At 35.2% G+C, this 24,389-nt stretch overlaps 4 protein-coding genes across 5 annotated transcripts; 1 reads left to right on the top strand and 3 right to left on the bottom strand.

The window, feature by feature from the left end:
• The first annotated feature begins 4,715 nt into the window (after nt 1-4,715).
• LOC116714877 (uncharacterized) lies at nt 4,716-7,362 on the top strand. Its single transcript, XM_032555663.1, has 6 exons — nt 4,716-4,861; nt 5,248-5,429; nt 5,516-5,890; nt 6,022-6,132; nt 6,245-6,288; nt 7,009-7,362. The coding sequence occupies exons 1-6, from the start codon at nt 4,716-4,718 to the stop codon at nt 7,141-7,143; spliced, it is 993 nt and encodes a 330-aa protein (XP_032411554.1). The 3' UTR covers nt 7,144-7,362.
• A 221-nt stretch (nt 7,363-7,583) lies between these two features.
• LOC116713901 (uncharacterized) lies at nt 7,584-12,728 on the bottom strand. 2 transcript variants are annotated; one of them, XM_032554171.1, is made up of 6 exons: nt 12,629-12,728; nt 12,146-12,490; nt 11,707-12,048; nt 11,120-11,233; nt 9,176-9,234; nt 7,584-8,393 (listed from the first exon to the last, which is right to left on the bottom strand). In XM_032554171.1, the coding sequence occupies exons 1-6, from the start codon at nt 12,669-12,671 to the stop codon at nt 8,247-8,249; spliced, it is 1,050 nt and encodes a 349-aa protein (XP_032410062.1). In that variant the 5' UTR covers nt 12,672-12,728; the 3' UTR covers nt 7,584-8,246. The 2 variants fall into 2 exon arrangements, with proteins under 2 accessions (XP_032410062.1, XP_032410063.1); XM_032554172.1 differs by lacking the exon at nt 11,120-11,233.
• Nucleotides 12,729-14,438: 1,710 nt separating this feature from the next.
• Nucleotides 14,439-18,317, bottom strand: LOC116714876 (uncharacterized). The gene is made up of 5 exons (XM_032555662.1): nt 17,427-18,317; nt 16,955-17,320; nt 16,532-16,868; nt 15,896-15,989; nt 14,439-15,530 (listed from the first exon to the last, which is right to left on the bottom strand). Exons 1-3 carry the CDS (start codon nt 17,482-17,484, stop codon nt 16,543-16,545), a joined length of 750 nt encoding a protein of 249 aa, XP_032411553.1. The 5' UTR covers nt 17,485-18,317; the 3' UTR covers nt 14,439-15,530; nt 15,896-15,989; nt 16,532-16,542.
• Nucleotides 18,318-18,370: 53 nt separating this feature from the next.
• LOC116714019 (uncharacterized) lies at nt 18,371-22,088 on the bottom strand. Its single transcript, XM_032554313.1, has 6 exons — nt 21,996-22,088; nt 21,510-21,854; nt 21,069-21,404; nt 20,402-20,515; nt 19,542-19,600; nt 18,371-18,736 (listed from the first exon to the last, which is right to left on the bottom strand). Exons 1-6 carry the CDS (start codon nt 22,036-22,038, stop codon nt 18,590-18,592), a joined length of 1,044 nt encoding a protein of 347 aa, XP_032410204.1. The 5' UTR covers nt 22,039-22,088; the 3' UTR covers nt 18,371-18,589.
• Between the last annotated feature and the right edge of the window lie 2,301 nt (nt 22,089-24,389).

The raw sequence follows: 24,389 nt of genomic DNA, 5'->3' as shown, positions 1-24,389 counted from the left end.
CAGATCATCACAGTGTTCATTGGTTCAAAGCCAAGTTTGATGAATCTCATCCCAGTAAACTTTATGTTCACTGGAAAATCTGCAAGTAAATGTGAGAGGATTCCTGAGACCCCGTCTGTGAGGAAATGTGTCCACAACTTTTCATTGAACAATGTCGGCTCCTCTGATGCGGGAACGTATTACTGTGCCGTGGTCACATGTGGGCACCTACTGTTTGGAAAAGGAACAAAACTGGAAATTGAAGGTATTTTAACCAATGTGTCATTTAAACTTTTTCTTGTCCAGTAATTGGTTACTAATCAAAGTGAAATGTGTGCCATAATTATGACTGAGCCTTAAAGTTAAGTCACTCTTCTTGTTTTTGTTCAGTACACCTTACTATTTTCTTCTTTAATTTTCAGGATCCTTATTTGTCTCTCATTCTGTTGGGTACCATTATGTTCATTGTCCTGTTGTGTGCTGCTTTGGCTATCACTGTGACAGTTATTGTCCGACTAAATCACACCAACAAGAAACTAAGGAGAGGCGCCACTGGTAAAATCTTATTCTACTGCAATCACTATCTTGTCATTATATATATGTATATATATATATATATATATATATATATATATACATAGATAGATAGATAGATAGATAGATAGATAGATAGATAGATAGATAGATAGATAGATAGATAGATAGATAGATAGATAGATAGATAGATAGATAGATTCCTTTCTGTTATTTATGTTTTCTCTACATATAACACAGAAGCTGCTGCAGATTCTGAAATAGCTGCAGCTCAACAAAGTTCGGCAGTAAGTTGGGAATATTCTGAGTTGGAAAGCTCATCTTGTGAGTTTTCTCCATCATAATGTTTTTTTTTTTTTTCCTGCAGACAAATGAAGATGGTTTGATTTATTCTGTACCAAATTTTGCAAAGAAAAAGGCTGAGCAAAAAGGAAAGAGAGACACAAAGGCAGCGGGCGGACAATGCATCTATGCTGGTGTCCGGACTTCGGGGTATGAATAGCAGCGTTATCTGATTTACAACCTGAAGAGTAACTTGATGATATATCATTCAAAACAATTCTGATTTCTTTTTTTATTGACATGAGTATATGTGAGAATCATTTTATCATACATTTAATTGGATAGTTTGACACTTTTTTACTCTGTTTGTCCCTTTGTTATATGTTAAGTCTGACAATTTACTGCTTTGTACTGTTACTGCTGTGTCTGTGTGGTGACTATCTGGATTTTAATTAGCTGAAACTGGCTCTCATAATAAGAAAATAAGAGCTGTAGCAAATTGACAAGTTGCTTAATTAAGAACAACTCACACTGGCAACAACAAGAACAAAACAAAGAAATAAATAATGAAAGATTCCTAAGTGTTATAAGTTTAGACTACGGCAAAGAGAAATTTAAAAAAGTAGTTTTTTATGGTGTGAAAACCATTTAGCATTTACTACTGAAAATAAGTTTAATTTTAAAATTTTTTATTTCTGAAACTGTTGTTGACTTTTTAAATGATTATTTAATTCTGTTTACCTAATATTTTAATATAGATGTCTGAGAATGTATTTTTTTGTTTGCAAGTGTTTTTGATTTGACTGCTACGAATAAGTTTATTCTTCAACCTAGAAAAATTGACATGTAAAAAGCATAAAAATTGCATGTTGCATTGGCTCTGATAATACGTAGTATATTTGTCTGTTTTATAGAGCAAATTTTAATGTCTGCCTTTTTAACGTTTCAGTTAAATTAAGAACATCTAATCAATATTAAATTTAAATTGCCTTGAAACTGTGAGGTGCATTATTACCTTTAATAATAAACAATTTGTTCATGTTACAACTGGTGGGAAGAAACAAACTGACAGTGAATGGCAACAAAAAAATAAGTTCATTCTGGATTTGGAGATGAATAAATATGAAGACAACCACAGAAGGTCAGTAAAACTGTTAAGAAGTTAGAACACACATAAACAACCTGGTTGAGAAGAGGTAGATGAAACAGTGTTTATTAAAAGACTGCAAGCTATTTCATGTCAATCAAATGTTCAAGCACAATTTTAAGCTTTATTAATGGGCTTTCCCATAGAAGTCATCAACATGATGCTCTCATAATGACTGGTTCATCTGAACATGAGAAATGTGTTTTAAATATTTAATTTCTTATCAAACACTTATAATCACTGATTTTTCCTACTTATTTGGATAACAACATCATGCAGTTGCTGCAGATTTTTTTAGCTGTAAATATATGATGCAAATCTCCCTTTCCATATTTTCATTTCAATTTTAACTGATGACTGCTCAGCAAGTTCAGTAAACAAGTTTGAGAGGCTTTGAACCTTGTCTGGTGGGCCATCATACTGCTGATAGCAGCCATCAGAAGAAGTGCACACTGTGGTCATAGGAAATAGGAGATAGTCAGCATCAATATTCAGATAGGCTCCATTGTTTACATTTATGGCATTTAGTATAATGCAACAGGTTCAAGTTTTCACAAACAAAGTTCAACAAAAGTCTATTTCCCAAACCATTTGAACACCAGAAGCAGCCTGTACTGTTGATACAAATCAGAATGGATCTATACCTTTGTATAATTTATGCTGGAATCTGAAACTCCTATCAAATATCACTGCTCATTTGATCAGAGAACCGTTTTTTTAAACTGCTGTGGTTCAATTTGTTTGAGCCTGTGTCAACCAAAGCCTCAGGTTTCTGTCTTAAGCTGACAGGAATAGCACTCTTTGTTGTCCTCTACTGCTGTCACTCATCTGGTTCAGTGTTTGGCCTGTTGTGTGTCAAGAAGAGGTATTCTACATACCTTGTTTCTTTTTTTGTCCATTCTTAGCAAACTCAATAGATGAGTTATGTGTGAAAACCACAGTAGATCAACAGTTCCTGCAATACTCAGAACAGCACTACGGTTTAACAGTTGAACTTCATTAAGTTGGCTGCGTAGCATGCAGGAATACTCATCTGGACACGTGGGATGAGCATACCTGCAGAGAGTACCCAAACATTATGCTCAAGTAAGTGCATATTAATTGAGCAAACAACATATTTTTGCTCTAATAAAGGGATTGGTTGATTACTGCCTTGTTATTGACTGATTCATTTAATTGCTGTTTAAAAAACAATTAAACAGGTGTACCTAGTGAATTGGCTGGTGAGTGTAAGAAGTGTTATATCTCATTCTCAATATCAGTTTGTGTTGGCATATACGTTCAACAAGCTAACCTGAGGAAGCAATTGGAAGAGAAGATAATAAATTGCAATAGCAAATTACTGAAAGGCCATCACCATTAGTGGTGCTTCTGTGGTTTACAGAGAGATATAGTTTCAATACACTTTGAAGTATATTGTGTAAGTTGTGTAAAATACATGCGGGTTTGCAGGTCAGAAAAACTATGTGAATCAAATTTAGGTGGCAGCGTAAAAGTCTTATGCAAAATGTCTTCATGCATCCATAAGAACCCTTACAATTATGAGTTAAACTTGCAAAAAAAGTCTGAAATAAGACAAAATTTTAAAATAGTTGTGGTTTGAGTATGCGAGTGGCCATTTCTTTTTGATGTCAGGAAATAACGGTTCAAAAGCATTTCTTGGAAAGAGACAACACAAAGCGTTTTGTAACTTTTGCACCTGTTTTTTTCTTTGGAGGGGGAGGGCGGTGGTTGAGCAGTTTCAGAGATTAAATAGTTTCACTCTTAAGTTGCTATCACATGGGGTGCTATCTTGTCATGTATCCGCATGAAGAAACGTTACATGGCTCTATAAGGGGGGAACTTAAGTGGGGAGCTTCGATTCCTCCAATGCTACTTTCATGTACTCCTGTATTGATTTGTACATATGCAGAGCATGTGTGTGTATTATGTTGTTTGTGATTAACTGTGTCAGAACCGAGTATGTTACTTGCCATGAATCCACCATTTCAATGTATTTTGTTTTATAAATTACAAGAGGAACTGACTGATTGGGGAATTACGTTGTAGCACTGCCCCTAGGGGTTGGGAAATTATTAGCACACCTAATTATACCATAATTATACCATCCTGAGGTGAGAAAAGCACCTACGAAGCATAATTTCACTGATTCTGTAACCACTGTGGGTTTTAAATTCCGGTGATGCTAACGCACTGTTATTTCTTTTCAAGTCAAGATGCATTGACATGTAGGCTTATCTGGTATTTACATTTTATACGCTACAAATGCATATGAAGAAAAATTGCACACAAATCTATGGAACTTTTATAGGAGAGTTATTTGTCAATGGCATCATGTCATAACACACCAATTAATCAAAAATGCTAATAAAATTTTAATCTGCATCATAATACTTCATAGTCTACAAAAGAGAACTAAAAAAACAAACAAAAAAAACTAATTCTAACTTTCATCAGAAGATGAAATAAAAAAATCTGAATTCTAATAGACAAGTTTGCTTTACATTATGAAAAAAAAATATTTCAATGCAATTGCAATGTTTTCAACGGCAAAAGCAAATGCTATTTTCTTTTCTTTCTTTTTTTTTTAATAAAAAGTGAATACTTTATGTCCAACATAAAAGGGGCAGTTTTTTCAGTTTTCCTGAAATTATTTTAAACTAGTGCATCACCCTTTTGTTAAAGGATCTTACAAAAAATAGATATGGTTGTTTTACCCCTTTTTGAAACAGACTACAAAACCTCAAAAAGCTGACATGCAGAAGACACCAGCATGACAGGAAATGAAGCTATAAAATCGGCTTTCGTGTGGGTTCATAAGGCAGTTGGACATGTCATGTCCACCACGAACCACAAACGAGTCTCACTCCATCAGGATGATGCACATGTGGATTGTTTTGATTTTTCTGGATCAAGGAGGTAAGTACTATTCACATTATTCGGCTAAAATCTTGTCTTTGTTTTAATACAAAAACAGCATTTTAAGTTTATTTTTTCTCTAGAATATTTTGTTGTCCCATTTAAGTCTCGTTTATCTCGTTTATAGACAACACTTCTGCTGAAATGTTGTCACATGTACGGGGATAAATTTACATTGAAATTGGAACTGATGTTTTTATCCTGTTATTAATGGTAATTATTTTTGGATTCATGCAGATTCACTGATTTCAGTGACCACAGGCCAACTAGGTGAACCAGTAACCTTTACTTGTTCGCTTTCTGATTCGGACTACAGTAACACTCGAGTAAAGTGGTATAAACAGCCTAATGGAGATACTCTAAGATTGATAACAACCCTGATGAAGGGCAACTACCCACTCATTATTTGAGAAAGGGTTTTCTCCCTCACGGTTTGCTGCAAACTATACCACATTCAAGAGCACGTTGACTATCCTCAAAACTTTTAAAGAAGATGAAGCCCTGTATCACTGTGCAGTATCTACCTGGAATACAGATGAGTGGTCTGGGACTTATTTGTCTTTGAAAGGTAATGCATTTTATAAGACTCATTTCATGCCTAAAAGAGGCAATTACTCAAACAATTTCTGTACTTATTTTTTCTCTCACATTTAGACTTAAATACAAGACCATTAAACTACAGTGTTGTTCAGTGGCCAACAGTATCAGCCCCACTTCAGCCTGGGGACTCTGTTACCCTCCAGTGTTCAGTCCTACCTCATTCCCAGACTGGATCCTGTCCAAGTGAACGCCGGGTGTCCTGGTTTGGAGTCAGAAAAGACACTTTCCGTGGAAGCATCATCTACACAGATCAAAATGCATCTTACAATTGTGACAAGAAACCTGACACATCATCAGATTCTAAAAGATGTGTTTATCACTTCTCAAAGAATGTCAACTCTGATGATAGTGGGACTTACTACTGTGCACTGGCCATGTGTGGGGAGATTATATTTGGAAATGGAACCAAACTTGAAATTGAAGTCAATGGTAAGAGTACAATAGTTAATAAACTAAAATTAATTTCTGTGGATTATATATATTTATGTATGTATTGCATAATTGTTTTCAATTTCTGTTAAATAAAAGTAGTTTTTATGGGTTATATCTTTATGTGTAAGACGGCTACAGGTGGCCAAATTATGGCCTGCTTCTGATGTGTACTCTTGTGGCTGTAAGTGGGTTTGCCGTTGTTATTACCATTATCAGGACAAAAGGGGATTTCTGGAAAGGTAAGACAGCATACATTTTCACAACTAATTTTGGAAGCATTGTAATCAAGCTTTGGCTATTTGTTTATTTTTTTTTTATTTTATCTGTGAATTTTCCTCTTGTATTTTACAGTTGATAATTGTCTACAAGAAAAAGTTGAAAAGCAGAAACTAAAGGTAATATTTTCAAAAAACATATATTATTTACTGACATACATATATCCATCATTTCCATGCTAAACGATAAGATTTGGGTTTCCGCTGATTTCCAATAATTCCCTGATTTGTCTCTTTTCAGTTCAGTTCAAATTTATTTAATCAAGAACAGCACATTAAACAATGTTGCAAGCTAAAAACAGAGTAACCATCATTTTGTACATCGGTTTTCTAGCCACAGGCTAATATGCAAATCCAGTCCTTGGTTCGACCTTTTTTTAAAAGAGTGACATTTACTGTGGTGGCGCAGTGGGTTAGCACGCCCCACGTTTGGAGGCCTTAGTCCTCGACGCGGACCCCTGGTCCCGATGACCTTTGCCGCATGTCTTCCCCCCTATCTTTGCCCTCTTTCCTGTCTGCCTACCGTCACAAAAAATACAAGCCACTAGTGCCGCAAAAACTCTTCGGAGAAAAAAAAGAGTGAAATTTAAATACATTTTTATTATTCACAGTCATATTATTAATATGATCACTACTAATGTGTGTTTCTTTAGTAGTTTCATTGGTTTTATGTCTGTCCGTCTGTTTAAGCACTTTCGCTACTGGCTGTATAAAAAGTGTTCAGTAACCGATATGATGTATCGGTTATTGGTGTGAATTCTATAAAGTTGAATAAATGTCGTTATTTAAATCTGTCACTGAAATTATTATTATTATTATTATTTATTTTTTTTTTTACAGAAAGAAGAGGACACACGTATTTACTCTACTGTTGTCTTTGGTTTAATAAAAAATACAAGTCAAGAAGGAAAAGATGAAAAAAGCAGTAAAGAGGGAGAAAATCTATGGTGCTCTAAAACCATAGCACGGAGATAGCTTTTGAAGTCAAACTGAATATTTTAAAAGACCCATTCTCATAAAACTGATGGAGGAGAATGTGCCAATTGTGAAAGCAAGAAAATGGATCAAATACTGATAACCCTGTTTCCTATTTTGTCTTCCTGTTTTTTCCCTGTTTTAGAAAAGTGAAACCATAAAGAAGAAAGCTTCTGCTCTCTGTCTGTTATCAAAGTTAAATAAAATTTGATCAAAGTTTGCATGTTCCTTGTTTTGTACAATGAATGAACCTATATACACTAGGGTTATTATTTACACTGACTGATTGTATTTGCAATTAATTTTTAATAAACGAAAGTCTGTTACTTCAAAAGATATTTGTAATTTATGTCCAGCTTTTTCAGACATTTTATCCAATGTATATAAAATGTCGGTTTTATCAATAAGTTCAGTGCATGAAGTCATAGGATCTGCGAAGGCCAGCATGATACCTTAGGTTCTTTCCCCAACTTCTCTATGGAGAAATAGAATATATTTGTTTTTATTTTCATCTGACAATATAAAACAATAATATAAAGATGTAAATGCATAAATGATTTTTTTAATTTAGTGTGTTATTGGTATGAGGAGCTTTAATAACAAATTATTTTTTTTTAAACACATCTAAGATGCAACTGATCTATTTTCAAATATTCCAATAATACCCAAAGGATTTTAAAAACATAAAACAGTTACCAGTGCAAGTTTTCATGCACAGTATTACCCATTTTGGGGATTGGCAACGTAATTACTATAATACGGGAAATGGGTAAAATACAGTTGTTCACACAAACACATCAGCTGTCACTTCATAGTGCAAAACAAAGGATCTTTTTCAAATGTATGCCAAAGTAAGTATACATATTTTATATTTTACAGTAAAAAGCACAAATTGCTCCATTTTATTGTGAAGCCTTTATTGTGAGCAATTTCTGTACGAAGACATTTTATATTTAATCATATAAGAAATGTTTGCAAAAAGCCTGGTTAAAAACTTAAATGGTCAAATCTACAAAACTTTAAAACCAGCAAATGCACAATGTTAATTTGTTGTCAGTCATGCAAGCATGTTGTGTCCAAACTGTACACACACAAGTCCTGCTCTAAGACATTTCATGCAGTGTGGGATGACCTCCTCTCACAGCTGAGTACACACACTCTGGTGGTGATTCTATCCTCTTCTTCACGCCTTTTGTCTTCCTTGTGGAGAAATTAAGAGCTACATAATTGGCTTCATCTCCACGAGCGCCCTGCAAACAATAATTTAATATTATTTATTATCAATATGCACATTTGGCTACAGGTACGTTTTCGAACTTTGTTAATGCTATAAACAAATTAAGTTCATACCCTTAATTTGGGTATTGCCATTTTGTCTATTCCTACATCTTTTGCGTTAGTTTTGCTACAACTGCTTTTCAACCAATCTAACATATAATTAAATTCATTTTACATTTTTTGGTTCTAATCCCTGTTTGGGCTTGATGACTTGAAATATCATCTGGATCTATTATAAAATCTAGACCACATTAACGCAAAAGTAAATGACTTGAATGTTATTTATTGAACTAATAAATGCATATTTTGTAGTAGCACACCAAGGGTAAATTCTAGAAATTACTGATCTTTAACAGGAACAAAGGTCGATGCAAATCAACCCATTGTGGACAGCACTGTTTCATACCCAAAACCTTTAAATAACAAACAACCAGAACCATGAAGGTACAAAATGGCTAACGCGTGCAAACCAATTTTTTGTACTTACAATAATTCATTGTTTTTTATAATCCCATCCCACTAGCTCACTATAAAGTTGACAATAAAAACTAATCAGTAATATATACCTTCATTGTTGGGTAATTTGAAAAGTACCCAACAATTATGCAGAAAATGTTAAATATTTTAATACAGCTGTAAATTTGACAAGCCAGCTCTACCAGACAGGGATGTCAGAATTCTGCTGAATCGGGAAAAAATACAATAAGTGTATTCTTTTTTTAAATTTGGTGCAATGTGGCAATAAGAGACTTACTGTGTTTGTTGCCTGGTTCCTCGATGACTTGCATCGTCCAGATGGGTCTGTATTTGCCCCTGTCAACAAAAAGTAAAGCTGTCAGAAAGAGCTGAAATTAAAACTTAAACATGTGCAAAATCAACCTTTTATTACTAAACTATTTTAGTATTTATTGCAAAAGCAGAATTCTGTTTTTATAAGAGTACTGGTTTTAATACAAAAAAATATATATATTTTACTTTTGTAATAAACTGAATGAATGGTGGTTTTTATATATGCATATTACATGTATATTTGCATGATTTTAGCTGCAACAATAGTTTTTTCCATATTTCTTTATTTAAAAATATATAAGAACCACACCATAACAAGCAAAATAGAGGAATACATGCTGAAATCTACATGTAGTTACCATTCTTCTTTTACCATCTATCCTTGTCTGTCTGGACAAACAGAGAGATAGATACATAGATATAGAGAAAACTATTATTGTCCTTTCTTATATATGTGTATGTAAGTACAAGATTCAGCCAAAGCTATTTTGGACTGCTATAGTAGTCGCTGGCTTAGATTGTTGAATGACAAAACTAGATCTTAACATGTGCTATGAATGTGTCATGAACTGTTGTGGTGAAAGCGGTGAGGGAAACGCAGCAGACCCAGATGAGATGAATGATGCAAGTTTAATGATGAAAATAGGCTTAAACAATTCCAAAAGTCCAAAAACCTGGCAGCACAGTCGGGCGGAAGGCTAAGGCTCAGCACTGGTAGCAACAGGCTACAAGCATGGACAAAACGCATTGACAAGGACCCGACAGAGACGCTGAGACACAGGTGACATTAAATACATGGGAGGGTAATCACAGAAACGAGACACACCTGGGAAACAATCAAGGAGAAGACAGGACAACACAAAGACTCAGGGACACAGAAAACTCTAAATAAATACACAGAAAAACACAGATCCTGACAGAATGAATCATGAAATCCACATTGTGAAAGGGTTGCTAGATCTATATTTACAAGTAGATACATGACGAAACCTTGGCATATAAGCAATATATAAATGTGCAACAAAGGAAGAATGAATTTTCTAAATTAAAATGTACAACTGGTTTTTAGATGCAACAGATATAGATAGATAGATAGATAGATAGATAGATAGATAGATAGATAGATAGATAGATAGATAGATAGATAGATAGATAGATAGCATTTATTGTCATTGAACAGAATTCAACAAAATTTCCATTGCAGCTCCCATGCAAAAGGTCAAATATATACAGTAGAAATAAGAAAAAAACGAAAACACGGGAGCTACGAGCCGCAGCGTCTACACGCGCCCCCATCTTGGTCTAAAATCCATCTTTTGCCAGGAAACAGGAAGGATCATAATTTATAAAACCCAGGAGAATTTATTTTAACAGGTAACTTTAGCCAAATTCAATGGATGTACATGTGCTGTCAAACACTGCTGCTTTTAATAGATTGCAGTACTAAAAGCCAATCTGTGTTATTCCATCAAATAAATAGTAGTTCATTTTCAGTTGCAAATTCAGTTACTAAGTCTATCATATTTGTAAATTCAAATATTTCCCTTCTCTAAAACTTTACAAATATTCTGCACACTTCACACTAAGTACCCTCTGATTTCCTATTCTTTTTTCATAGAGCGAATTAGAAACTCATGCTAAACCTGATCCACTAGAGTTGCGTTTCTTAAAGGAAAAATAAATTGTTCAGCTATAACTGAGAGTCTTTGCATCGTTTCAAAAATATTACAGAACCTATTAAAATAGGAGAGAAGAAATTCATGCATAATTTATCATAGAGTGCTGAGTAAAAAACTTGAAATAAATGTAATAGCATACGTTTTTATATGTTTGAATTTAAACAAAAAATAATTCATGATCTCATGTACCATTAACTTTGGAACAGTTGTACAGTTTATGTCAAACCTACCTTCACAATGTCCAACAACTCTTAGTTTTATGTAGACAATAAGAGCAACAATTAGAGTCACGCAGCACGCCAACAACACACTAAGTACAAGGACAGATGGACTGAGACATAAACCTGAAAGAACAAAAAGTTAAAGAAGAGACCATTAGTTGTGTATGTATTAGTAATAATAATTAGTAATAATTACTGAGTACACCATATCGGTTAAGTGTGAAATTATGAATTGAGTAAAAAAATAAAATTGTGTATTTATCCCAGGTATTTGGGTTTTGATTTAAACCAGACAAAGCTATTCTAATTTGACCCAGCAGAAACATGACTGAGAAGAAAACAATTCAATTTAAAAAAAGTTTCAGCTCCCGATAATCTAAATAATCAAATTGTGTTTTTTTATTCAGATGAACTATATTAATTGTAAACACCAAAATGTTATATACTCTGTATTTATTTCAAATAAATTGATCATTTTCATAACACAACTTTTAGCTGTTTATTGACTATCAATAATTTGTACATAACATACGTGTTATGTAGTCTCACTATAAAAACAGTACTTTTTAAAAATAAATAGAATTTATTTGACTTACTTGTTTCTACTTTAGTTCCTTCTCCAAACAGGATCTTCCCACATGTGACCACAGCACAGTAATACATTCCAGTATCTGAGGAGTTCTGTATAGTTTTTGACAGTCGGTAGTCACAGCTCCTTTGCTGAGCATCACAGCTGTTTTGGTTAGTATAAATAAAGCTTGAATGAGAGGCTCCGAATCCGACTCTGAACCAGTACACATTGTTTTTAGCTGGACATTGACTGGAGTTTACAGACGTCTTGGAGAGAAGAGAACAATGGAGATTAACTGTGTCCCCGTCCTGGACTGATGTTGTCTCTGGAGTTTGTCTGACATGAGTCAGTGTTTGACTGTCATGATCTAGGATGCAGTAAAAATAAATAGATTGTTAATAAAGACTATATTATGAAAATCTTGTCTGGCCTCTTTGATCTCTTTGAATAACAACAGAGCTTACCGTTTACGGCCAAGTACATCCCTGCAGCAAAACTCTGAAAATAAGCACTCCCACTTTGACAGAAATATGCTGCTTCATCCTCTTTACTGATATTCTTGATAGTAAGAGAGCACTGAGAATCCCCCGCTGTTAAATTAAAGCGACTGTTGTTAAATTGTTCACTCAGTTTTTTTTCTGTCAAGCTTCCTGTGGCAACTGTCTGGAGCATATGTCCAAGCGGCTGCTTGTACCAGTAGAAGAATTTGCGCTCCGTCTTTGTAACTGGACAATGCAGAGAAACAGTCCCGCCAACTTCAACCAGTTTCAAAGAGATCTGATGAGGAATTTCATCAGTTTGACTCAGGGCTGGAAAAAAAATGGAGATGATTAAAAATTAAAAATTAAAAAGCCCATTGCATAACTTTACAAAGCTGTACTGAAATAAAACTTCTCTTAATTTGTGATCTAATAAATGTGAACATACTGAATAAAGGTGGTACTTACAAGCCATAGAGAGAAAAAACAGAGCAGATAGTTTTTTGGCCATTGTGTTGAATGAAAAGAAAAACAACAAACGTACAAAAAAACACCAGTCTAACACTACTCATTCCTTCCTCAGTAAATGAAGGTTTAGCCTTATGATCTTCAAGGTGTCAAAGAACAAATAGTTCTGATTGGCTAAAATGGTAGAAGTGCACTCCCTTCAAAAACAAGCCAGTCTATGATTGAAATAAACAAACAAAGGTGAATAAATTTTCAGAAATTATGAATGTCTTAATTTTGATATAAAACAAAAAGACAAATAAAGGCACTGCCCGAATTTTCATAGGTAATTATTTTAAATAGATATAGAGGTTTACACTGAAAATACACCTCTTTCTCTGTCTCTTTATATATATATATATATATATATATATATATTAGTAATAGTGGAGGTTGTTTTGGTATTGATTTTAAAAGCTTGAAAGGAGAATGTGACTCGCATGTAAAACGGGGCAAAAAAGTTGATTCTTTTCTAAAGTAGTTAACGTCCATTACAGCTAATTTTTTGTTCCAGTTGTTGCCTTCACAGCATCATCTGGAGAGATGTTGCTCACAGTTGGTCAAATGAACAAAACTGGTGGCCATTTTGTGAAAAATAAACTTCACACCTGTAAGATGATTAACTCTGTGATTGGACCGTGATGAGAGTCAGAATATGGTTTTCCAACTCCTGCATTTACAGTATATACAGTGTTTGATCATAACATTCTGATATTGGTTGGTACTGTGTTAAAACTAGTTCAGATCATATTAGATAAAACAGAACACAAATCAAGGCAAATATGACACATGAGATTCCTCAAGGCTCCATTTTGGGCTACTCTTATTCAGTATTTTTGTGATCCCACTACTTTAGAACATTGAGTATCACATCATCGAACACAACACGTATATTGATGATCAGTAGTGATTTTCAATCATAGCACATGCATGATTCATTTGCAATGTGGATGCAGAGTGGAATAGTTCTCTGACCGTAGGAAGTATACTGCAGAACAACTGTGAGACTGACTACAGTGCTTAGTGCAGGGGCTCAAACCAGCACTTTCTGCTCACTCAAGACAGTTGGTACAGAGCAATTGGTGCTTTCACAAGTCTTAATTAACAGAGCAAAGTCACTAATTTCTTTTTCTGAAAATAAAATAGTGAAAAAAAAGAAAAAAGTTGTTAATGGGGACTGAAACGTTGCTAACTATAGCAACAAAATAGATTAGCTGGCAACATTGTTTTCCCCCATCTTGACCACACCTTCACTGCTCATCCACACACTTGTCCCAAAGTGTCTATTCACTTTGGTGAAAGTCAGGGCCGGGGTGATGTTATTACATCGGATTTAGTTTAATTTTAATCATATGAAAGATACTGTTTTCTATTAAAATAAACTTACCATATTCACAGAAGCGAGAGCTTTAAAACAAACATCTGCATCCTTTATAAGTTTCACCCTCTGGAGAGGAGCAGATGTTGGTCAAATGTAAATAAATGAAGATGGTAATTCAGTCAGTTTTACTTCTACAGTATTGAGGAGTGATGGTGTAGCTTTGAGAAAAAACAGGGTAACATAATTTAATATCCAGATAAACCAAACTGATCCACAATACAGTGGAACAGCTGTATGGTGTCATAATAGGTAGAAGTGTTCATTGAACATTGTGATTTTATTTTTTTATGTGTTTTTTGTGTGTGTAATTTTCAAGGTGTTTCATGGTGCTAGAAATTGTTCAGGAGAAACAAATGTTAACCTGAATGTCACAAAAGGAAAATAAAAACGTCACAGACTCTCTTCTTTAATGTTTGATGTCAAAGGCCAATAATAACAATAATAATACATCCAACTTATATAGCCATTTTACAACACTCATAGACGCTTTACCAGAAAAGGAAAAACAGACAGTTCATAAATTGTTTGACCAACAGGGGGCACTCAGTCTATGTTTAAGACATTGGGTTTAAAGCACAAGATGATCCAGTAGGCAGAAAGTACAGCAGAAGGAAAACAAGATGGTTGTTCCAGGGTACATTTTCACTTACACACCACAGAACTAAAGTCTATTACCTTACTTCTAATGTACACAATGTATATAACAAGGTCCTAATAATATGTGAGGGAATTTGTAAAACTAGCTAATGTGACATTTTCCTTGCTTTTATGGAGTAACAAATATTTACGTTGAACTGGTTGCAGAGATATTTGTCAATTTCATGTCAATTAGGAATCACAGCCTGTTGTGGTGTGAAAGGCTTTACATATTTTGTAGTTTAAAAATGCTTGATTATGTGTATACCATGTTTGAACCACTGTTCGTATTGTGAATTAAGAAACTGATGAGCTGGAACTGGTGCTACTAGAAATGTACCTAATATGTACCCCATTTTAATAAGTATGACATGTATTCCACCACTGCAACATAAAAGTAGTATTAACAAATATTTAATCACAGTGTACAAACAGCATGTATAATATTATATAAATATTTACAAAAAACTTCACATAAATGCCTTTTCACCCCTTTTTGCTTGTTAAAAATGATGTAATAATTCCGGAAAAAAATAAACACAGATAATTCTATGAAAACAAATTGTACATTATTAGGTAAGATTATAGAAAGAAAAATTATACAGTGGAGAGTCAGTCTCATGTCTAAAAATAACATCTTGCAACATTTAGAGCAGAAAGTTTCTGTTGTCTTCTTTACAAAACTGAACACAAAGAAAGCTTACAAGAAATGTTTTGAGTATTTTATACACTTAGAAGAACAGATATTCTCTTCTCAAAAATTAAAGTCAGTTGATAGACGATAATGCCACATTTCTTCCTTCTTGCAGTGCAGAAAAACTTAGTCAGCAGATTCCTATATGGATCCTTAAAAAAAATTGTTTCAAGAAATATCAGAACTGGGATGTATTTCATATGGCTGAGTTTTCAAAATATAGCAAAAAAGAACTGCAAGTTTTGTGTAAGAAAATTAATACACTTGAGTATTAATTTGCTCAAGTGTAGTAACAAGCATGTTCACAAAGGTGAACATGCTTGTTACTACATGCCGTGTTAGTTGATCAAATTAGTAAAAGACAGAAAAGTAGAAATATTCTAAATTGATGTAAACTCAACTGTTTCTTTATTTTTTTGCTAATTCTCAAAGAATTGAGCAGGTGTTTTGTGATATTCTACCAGCAAAAGGTTTTGTAATAAACTTTAACAGTTTAGAAACAAAAGTATAATCTTACCTTTAATCTCTGGAGAATATAAGAATTGAAATCACAATCACACAAAGACCCAACAGCAAAGCCAAGACAATTAGAACAGGTGCCAAAGGTTTACCTTGCAAAAGAGATAAATAAATACATTATTAAATAAATAAGTACATATCAGATGTTATTTGTTAAGCTTTAATTCAATTATTAAATGTGTTTCTGACAAGCAAATTTACTTGAATAAGAAATTGTTAATAAATACATATTTGGTCAAATAAACAGATTTTATTACTAAGATTACGATAACTATTAATCTATAAAAATCTAAACATAAAATGGTGTGTGATTCTACTTTTGTCCCCAAGAAAGAACATAAGTAAAAGTGTAAATTTATCAGCTCTGAGTAGGGAAATGTACAGAACGACCTTGAAGTTATGATGTCACACAGATGTTGGTACTTCACATCACAGAATTTAAACTGATGATGAAATGTTGTATAAAAAACCATATCTTTTCAAAAGCAAAAAAAACTTTTTTAATATTAGTTTATCTTGGTTCGCACACTGACAGCTCTCAGTCTTCAGCCCGACCTGATATCTAGAACAGAATGAAACTGTAAGAAAAAAACAAAGTTAGTGTTTCAAAGTGCATCTAATTTTTTATACATACTTGTCTCTACTTTAGGTTCCTTCTCCAAGCAAGATCTTTCCACATGTGACCACAGCACAGTAATATATCCCAGTATCTGAGGAGTTCTGTATAGTTCTGGACAGCTGGGAGACACAGCTTCTATTACTACTCCTGTTCTTCTGGGTGTAAATAAAATTCAGATGTGATTCTCCAAATCCAGCTCTGAACCAGTACACATTGTAAACAGATAGATTATGACTGGTGTTGTCTCTACTGCTGGAGAGAAGAGAACAGTGGAGATTAACTGTGTCCCCCTCCTGGACTGATGTCGTTTCTGGAGTTTGTCTGACATGAGTCAGTGTTTGACTTTTGCCATCTAAAATGTAATTAAAAAAAAAGAAAAATTAAAAAACTGTTAGACTATTACATGGAAGTCTTGTCTGACCTAAAATTAGATGTTTGTTATAACATAACAGAGCTTACCGTTTACGGCCAAGTATATCCCTGTAGAAAATCTCTGAAAATAAGCAGTCCCACTTTGACAGAAATATGTTGCTTCATCCTCTTTAATGATATCCTTGATAATAAGAGAGTATTGAGAATCTCCTGCCGCAAATTTAAAGCGATTGTCGGGAAATTGTTCACTCAGTTTCTGTTCGCCTAAAACTGATGTAGCAACTGTCTGGAGCATATGTCCAAGCGGCTGCTTGTACCAGTAGAAGAAGTTGCTATCCTTGTTAGAACCTGGACAACGCAGAGTAACATTCCCGCCAACTTCAACCACTTTCAAAGGGATCTGATGAGGAACCTCATTAGTTTGAGTCAGAGCTAAAAAGTGAGGTAAATGTTAAATATTAGCCATACATGAGACACTATACTGTACAGAGAAGCTCTTTAATTTATTAAACTATTTTATGTAAAGCTGTATACTTACATGCTGCCGTCAGAAGAATCAAAGCAGTGAGTTTTCTAATCATTGTGACAAAATGCATTTTGCAGAACTGACAACTTGCTACTCAAATGAAGGTTTACTCAAAATATCTTCAAAGTCTGTAGAGTGAACACTGTTGTGATTGGCTGAAAAGTGGAGAGATGCACTCCCTCTAATGTTACAGCCTATATGGGTTGCTCAAACATCCCTTAATGATCAGCGTTATAATCCTCTTTATTCAAATATCAATTGAATATAGTGGCTGATAATGTTTTTTATGTGAAGGTTTAGTTTTTGAATTGTGACAATTTCTCAACACGATGTGGTTTTTATGTCTAAAAAACACTGAAAGATGAATTGATTCAATTGTGAAGTGATAGCATGTAGTATTTAGATAATTTAATACTGAAAAGAAGATTGATTTATCCCTACATTGAACACTGAAAGGGAACCTGGTAAATTTTTAAGTTAAATATAAAGTTTAACCAAAGATTAAAGAGGTTCAGGAAAAGATCCATGACGGGATTGTTGAGTTCAGACTTGAGAGAACTTGAAAACTTCTATTCGATTTGAAATGTTGGCAGAGGAATTGGGTTGAGCAGAAAGTGAAAAGGGAAAAGGTTTGCTAGGCTAGGAGCTTCTAAGTTTGTATTTTTGTTTTGTGTTTGGAGGGTTCTTCCAGATACACAGCTCAATGAAGCGCTTGGCGACAGACTTGGGCAAGAAGAGCAAAGGAAATGGACCATTGGGTTTATCTGAAAACATATGAGTGAATATGGAGAAATCCTGAGGGTCAGTCACTGGGTAATATCATGTAGTATAATTAGAGAATTATTCTGAGGTCATTCTCAAATATCATAAAGAAATCTAATTTCACATGGGGTTGTTGGTTGGATGGATGGATGGATGGATGGATGGATAGAAACATGCAATGTTTTCACAGTGAATTATTGAACAATGTGAAATCTTTATTGTGAACAATTTTTATACACAGTTACTTTTTATACCATCATCCAATTCTATGAGAAGAAGTTTGAAAAAAACATGGTTTAAAACATTTTAGTAGTAAAATCTGCAGAGCTGCAAAACCAACAAATGCACAATGTTAATTTGTTGTCAGTCATGCAAGCATGTTGTGTCCAAACTCTACACACACAAGTCCTGCTCTAAGACATTTCATGCAGTGTGGGATGACCTCCTCTCACAGCTGAGTACACACACTCTGGTGGTGATTCTGTTCTCTTCTTTACACCTCTTGTCTTCCTTGTAGAGAAATTAAGAGCTACATAATTGACTTCATCTCCACGAGCGCCCTGCAAATAATTATTTTGCATTACTTACTGTAATAAAGCACATTATTAATGTCATGTTCGAGCTTCGCCAATTGATATCCCCATTTTGAGTATTGCCATTTTGTCCCATCCTGCTTCCACTTTGTTACTGTCACATAAAGCATTTCAAAATGTATCGTAACACCATGGAGTGACGTTTTTTTTTTTAATTTTTGGTGTGGTTAGGCATGTTGTTGAATTGTGGTGATAGTGTATCAGACATATAATTTTACCATAACTGAAATATGCAACTCATTCTGATTTATTTTGGTTCTGATCCATGTTTGGGCCAGATGACTTGAAATACCATCATCCGATTTTATGAGAAAAAGTCCGTAATGTCTCTATCACATTAAAGCAACAGTGAATGACCTAGATGTTACTTATTGAACTAATAGTGCAAATTTTGTATTGGTAGACCATGGGTATATTATATAAATAACTGATTCTTGATCAATACAAATCACATGATAGAGAACAATGTTTTATACCTAAAAACATCAGGTAAGAAACAGACAAAACAATAAAGGTACAAAATGGCAAAGGTGTACAATAACCAATATCCTGTAGTTCCAGTAACCTAACGTTTTGTTTTATAATACTGTCACACTTGCTCATGATGAAGTTTATAATTAAAATTAATCAGCAATACCTTCACTGTAGTAATACCATTCTCCCTAATGGTATTACAACCTAATACCATTAGGTAGAATGCCTGAATTGTCTTGAAAATTTACAATAAGTGTATTCGTCTTTAAATTTGACGCATTGTGGCAATCAGACTTACTGTGTCACTTGGTTGGTTTCCCAATGTCTTCTGTCGTCCAGACAGACCTGTATTTGCCCCTGTCAACAGAAATAAATCTGTCAGAATGAGCCAAGATTAAAACTAAGATTCACTAGAATTTATCGCATCGTGTTCTGTGAATGTACAAGTGAATGTTTTTTATTTTCTTTTTGGCTTTGTACAATTTTATCTGTAGCAAATCACTTTTTCAGTTTTCCAATTTATATTATTCTGTTTATTTAAAAAAAGATATATAAGAGATATATAACATATACAGGCACACACTCACACACACACACATGCATAAATATGAAACAGGAAGGTTCATAATTAAAACCCAGATCTATCTAGCAAAACGCAATATATGCGCACATGCTGTCAAAGATTGCTGCCCTCAACAGTAGACTACAGTACTAAACTTTTCTACCACAAAGAAAATAGGTTGCAAATTTAGTTGCAAAGACTATCAGATTTCTAAATATAAATATTTCCCTTCTCTAAACCTTCAGAGTATTCTGAAATTACCTAACACTTAATGCAGCTGTTGATTTCCCGATCAAGGTTTTGTCAAAGAGAGAATCAGGTCAGGCTAAATCACATCCACTACAGCTAGGAAAAAAAAACTTTCAGCTTTAACTATCAAATAGAAAATTTATATTGTATCAAAATGATTGCACAAGTTAATAAAATAGGAGAGAATAAATTAATACATATATTATACTGACTAGGCACTTGAAATAGTTCTAATAGTATACATTTGAATATGCTTAAATTTAAACGAACCTTAATACCCTGATAGAAATAACTCAAAATCTCATGTACCTTTGTTATTGGAAGAGTTCTGTATATGACAAACCTACCTTCCAAATGTCCAAAAACTTTTTGTTTTATGTAGACAATAAGAGAAATAATTAGCGTCACACAGCACGCCAACAGCACACTAAGTACAAGAACAGCTGGATTGAATTGTGAACCTGAAGGAGCAAAAAAGACAAAGAAGAGACTTTAATATTGTATGTATTAGTAATAATTACACGAGTTTTTTCAAGCACTCTGAGATCAAATGGTTCATAATTAATGTTCCGTTAACTAAGTCGAGCAAATTAAGTTGGACATAAATATATCATATCAGAGAGGTATGAAGTATTTAGTGCATAAGCGTAAAAAAGGGGAATTGTTTGTACTGAGCATTTTGCTTTTACTTTCAACCAAGAAAAGAAATTCTAATATTACAATAGGCAGGGATGCAAAAAAAAGCATTCTCCAGGAAACAAATTTTGTCAGACGTTGTCAGTTGTCTTCATCAGATAATCTGAATAATCAACTTTTCCTTTTCAGATGAAATATCTGAAAATCAGGTAGGAAACCTGATACCTACTGCATAATCTTTCAAAGAAATTAGGTATTTCTAAATCATACTCAAATTTGTACTATTTATTAATTGAAACCATTAACAATTTCAGCATTTAGCAGTTAAGATACTTCTTTGGACGTTACCTCAAAATGCATATGATTGATTATACGTACTCATCTTTACTTTAGTTCCTTCTCCAAACAAGATCTTTCCACATGTGACCACAGCACAGTAATATATCCCAGTATCTGAGGAGTTCTGTATAGTTCTGGACAGCTGGGAGACACAGCTTCTATTACCACTCCTGTTCTTCTGGGTGTAAATAAAATTCACATGTGATTCTCCAAATCCAGCTCTGAACCAGTACACAATGTAATCAGATAGATTATGACTGGTGGTGTCTCTACTGCTGGAGAGAAGAGAACAGTGGAGATTAACTGTGTCCCCCTCCTGGACTGATGTCGTTTCTGGAGTTTGTCTGACATGAGTCAGTGTTTGACTTTTACAATCTAAAATGTAATAAAAAAAAATAAAAATAAAAAACTGTTAGACTATTACATGGAAATCTTGTCTGACCTAAAATTAGATGTTTGTTATAACATAACAGAGCTTACCGTTTACGGCCAAGTATATCCCTGTAGAAAATCTCTGAAAATAAGCAGTCCCACTTTGACAGAAATATGTTGCTTCATCCTCTTTAATGATATCCTTGATAATAAGAGAGTATTGAGAATCTCCTGCCGTAAATTTAAAGCGATTGTCGGGAAATTGTTCACTCAGTTTCTGTTCGCCTAAAACTGATGTAGCAACTGTCTGGAGCATATGTCCAAGCGGCTGCTTGTACCAGTAGAAGAAGTTGCTATCCTTGTTAGAACCTGGACAACGCAGAGTAACATTCCCGCCAACTTCAACCACTTTCAAAGGGATCTGATGAGGAACCTCATTAGTTTGAGTCAGAGCTAAAAAGAGAGAAAAAAATAATTAAAATTTTTAAAAGAAACCAAACACAGAACTTTACAATACTTAACTCAACTGAATAAGTACATTCCTCTATATGTTGTCTATCAAGTAGAAACATGCTTAATAAATGTGGTACTTACAAGCTATAGTGAGAACAACCAGAGCAGACAGTTTTTTGGTCATTGTCGCATCAAAAAATAAACAAAAAACACTAGTCTAACACTGATGATTACTTCCTCTCTAAGTGAAGTTGTAGTCTCAGGTCTTCAATGTGTTCAAAAGGCAAATTGTTCTGATTGGCTGAAAGGTTGGAAGTGCACACCCTCGGAAAATAGGCCAATCTGTGACTGAATTTAGTAAAACAAGTGAATCAAGTTTTAGAAAACATAAACGTCCTAAGCAATTTTGTTAATTTTGATAACAAAACTAAAAGACAAATAAATGTAAGGCACTGCAAAAAATTCTCTGATAAATCATTTTAAATAAATTTTTTAAATTAGATTTCCAAGAAGTCTGATATTTACACTGAAAATTAAGCCAATACAAATATGTTCTTAATTATTTTTGCCATCATGTACCTCAGATATTTTCATAACAAAGCACAAATTAACAATATTTCTTTTTCTATATGAACATAACTTCTGGACCTCTAATTAAACTTCATGTTCATATGGCAATGGCTCGTTGATTTGTCGTTGATTTGAAAAGCTGAGCTTAAAAAGAAAATGAAATGGTCAAAAAATAAATTTTTACAACCAGTCCCTGATTTTTTAAGGCAGTTCACTCTCAGTACATCTAATCTGTCGTACCAGACAGATTAGATGTACTTTGTTTCCAAAGATGGCGGCGCGTGTAGACGCAGCGGCTCTGTGCTCACCGACCCGAAGTTTGTCTTTTCCACTTTGCTTGGTTAAAAACACCTACAACCGACAAAATTTACTGGCCATTGGTCAAGCAATCGAGGGAAGTCTGTCACAGGAGCTTTTCCGTGTCCACAACAACATTCCGGTCGATATTGCACGGACACCGGGCTGTCCCTGGATTACAATCCCAGTATCTACAACAGGGCGACGGCGCAGAGATCGTAAACAAAAGAGGGGGTGTCGCAGCGGCGTGTTAGCGAGGCTCAGGAAACAGCCACACAAACCACCGCTACCAAGCATTTTTCTCTCCAACGTGAGGTCTCTCGCTAACAAACTGGACGAATGGAAGCTGTGGATTGCAACTGACAACCTCATCCGGGAATGCTGCATTCTGTTGATCACGGAGACGTGGTTAAATCCAACCATACCGGACCCGGAGATCGAGCTAGCAGGCTACACAGCACACCGACAGGACCGATCAGCGAGCTTCGGTAAGAAAAGAGGAGGTGGACTATGCGTTTATGTAAATAACAGCTGGTGTACGAACTCCACAGTAGTTGTTAGCCACTGTTCTCCAGGCGTGGAGTTCATCACAATTAAATGCAGACCCCGATACCTCCCACGTGAGTTTAACGCCATTCTACTCGCTGCGGTTTACATAGCACCGGATGCTAACGCTAGCTCGGCCGTGGGACTCCTGCATGATACTATCAGCAACAACCAGAACAAGTACCCCGAGGCTGTTCACACCGTCTCTGGGGACTTTAATCATGCTAATCTGAAATCAGTCCTCCCCAAATTCCATCAACACCTAAAGTGCACAACCAGGGGTGATAAAACTCTGGACAAGCTGGACACAAACATCAGACAGGCATACAGGGCTAAACCCTTAGCACACCTTGGCCAGTCTGATCACGTGTCCCTGCTACTGATCCCTGCTTACACCCCCCTGCGGAAACATGTCCCCAGTACAACCCAGACTGTCACCATCTGGCCTGAGGATGCCTCTCACCAACTACAGGACTGCTTCCAGAGAACTGACTGGGAGGTTTTTGCACATCAGGACCTGGAGAACTACACCTCAGCAGTCTTGGACTACATCAGGTTCTGCACGGACAATGTCACCAGGAACAGACTCATGAGGATCTATCCGAATAGGAAACCCTGGATGACTAAGGAGGTCCAGGGCCTCTTGAAAGCCAGGAATGCTGCTTTCAGGTCTGGGGACAAAGTACTCTACAGTCCTGCCAGAGCCAACCTGAGAAGAGGCATCTGCCAAGCTAAGGCATCATACAGAGGGAAAATAGAGAAGCAGTTCAGGAGCAACAACACCAGGCAGGTATGGCAGGGTGTTCAGCACTTTACAAACTACAGATCGAGCAACCAGCCATGCACAGAGGGAACCACTTCCCTGGCAGAGGAGATGAATATCTTCTTTGCCCGCTTTGAGGCGACACCTACCACAGCTCCATCACAGCTGCCTGTCCACAGCAGCTCTGCTCTCACAGTAGAGGAGTGTGAGGTGAGGCAGGTGATGAGGATGGTGAACCCAAGGAAGGCTGCGGGACCTGACGGGGTGTCGGGACAGGTGCTTAAAGACTGTGCAGACCAACTGGCTGGAATCTTCACAAAGATTTTTAACCAGTCCCTGTCTCAAGCCACTGTCCCTCC

The sequence above is a fragment of the Xiphophorus hellerii genome, chromosome 23, assembly GCF_003331165.1.
Source record: "Xiphophorus hellerii strain 12219 chromosome 23, Xiphophorus_hellerii-4.1, whole genome shotgun sequence".
Classification (NCBI taxonomy): domain Eukaryota; kingdom Metazoa; phylum Chordata; class Actinopteri; order Cyprinodontiformes; family Poeciliidae; genus Xiphophorus; species Xiphophorus hellerii.
The sequence above is the reverse complement of the archived record's forward strand: the minus strand, read 5'-3'. Positions and strand labels throughout refer to the sequence as shown.